General features: G+C 35.1%; 1 protein-coding gene across 1 annotated transcript; it reads right to left on the bottom strand.

The window, feature by feature from the left end:
- Positions 1-11: 11 nt before the first annotated feature.
- On the bottom strand, positions 12-592 carry LOC111786961 (extensin-like; the record flags this gene model as incomplete). Its single annotated transcript, XM_023667143.1, has 2 exons — positions 511-592; positions 12-409 (listed from the first exon to the last, which is right to left on the bottom strand). Coding segments are annotated over exons 1-2 (480 nt in total), but the record flags the coding sequence as incomplete, so codon positions are not given.
- Between the last annotated feature and the right edge of the window lie 441 nt (positions 593-1,033).

Genomic DNA, 1,033 nt, shown 5'->3' with positions numbered 1-1,033 from the left:
ACAACGAAAGCTTTAAAATCAGGTGGTGGTGGAGGAAATTGTTTGGGCACCATTGGACTAAGAGTAGGATTTTTACCGGGATCAGAGTAGTCGTTTATCACAAAAGCTTTAAAATCCGGTGGTGGAGGAGGAAATTGCTTTGGCACCACTGGACTAAGAGTAGGATTTTTACCGGGATCAGAATAGTCGTTCATCGCAAAAGCTTTAAAATCTGGTGGTGGAGGAGGAAATTGCTTCGGCACTACTGGACTAAGAGTAGGATTTTTATCGTCATCAGAATAGTCGTTTATCGCAAAAGCTTTAAAATCAGGTGGTGGTGGAGGAAATTGCTTTGGCACCACTGGACTAAGAGTAGGATTTTTACCGGGATCAGAATAGTCGTTTATCACAATCTCAATTACTTGTTTTCCTGAAACTTCAATGCACATATTAGATTTAGTTTGCACAAAAGGGATGAAGTGCATGAGCGATGTACATTTAAACTATTTGAATTGATAGCGAGTTATGTACCTGAATCGGACATGATTCGAGCTGAGCTAACGAAAGCAAACGAGAGCAAGAAGACAAGACAAAGACGAGCTTTGAACTCCATCTCGTTTCTTTGTATTTCTCGATGAAATGTGAGTATATATATATATAGAAATAAAAATTTTATTACGTTGAAACTTACGAATGGAATGAAAGGAAAGTAACGATGATTTAAAGGAAAAAAAGAACGTTTTGAAGTGGCGAAGTTAATGATTTAAAGGCAAAATGGTACATTAACTTCGCCAGTTCAAAATGTTCTTTATTTTTATTTTTATTATTATTATTATTATTATTATTATTTGCTAATTATGGGAGGTTGTTTCAACGTTTAACTTTTAATGTTTTAATCATTTAAGCAATATAAAAAATTATTACTTTTTTTTTTTTTAATATATTACTTAGGTGGAATGAATTATGAAGATACCGAACTGAATCAGAGCAAAAAAGGAGCCGACGCGTGTAAGGTTTGTCTTTGCCAATCGAGCACAGCTTGTTCGGCTACACA

The sequence above is a fragment of the Cucurbita pepo genome, unplaced genomic scaffold (genome assembly GCF_002806865.2).
Source record: "Cucurbita pepo subsp. pepo cultivar mu-cu-16 unplaced genomic scaffold, ASM280686v2 Cp4.1_scaffold003616, whole genome shotgun sequence".
NCBI lineage: Eukaryota > Viridiplantae > Streptophyta > Magnoliopsida > Cucurbitales > Cucurbitaceae > Cucurbita > Cucurbita pepo.
This window is presented reverse-complemented; position numbering and strand designations above follow the sequence as displayed.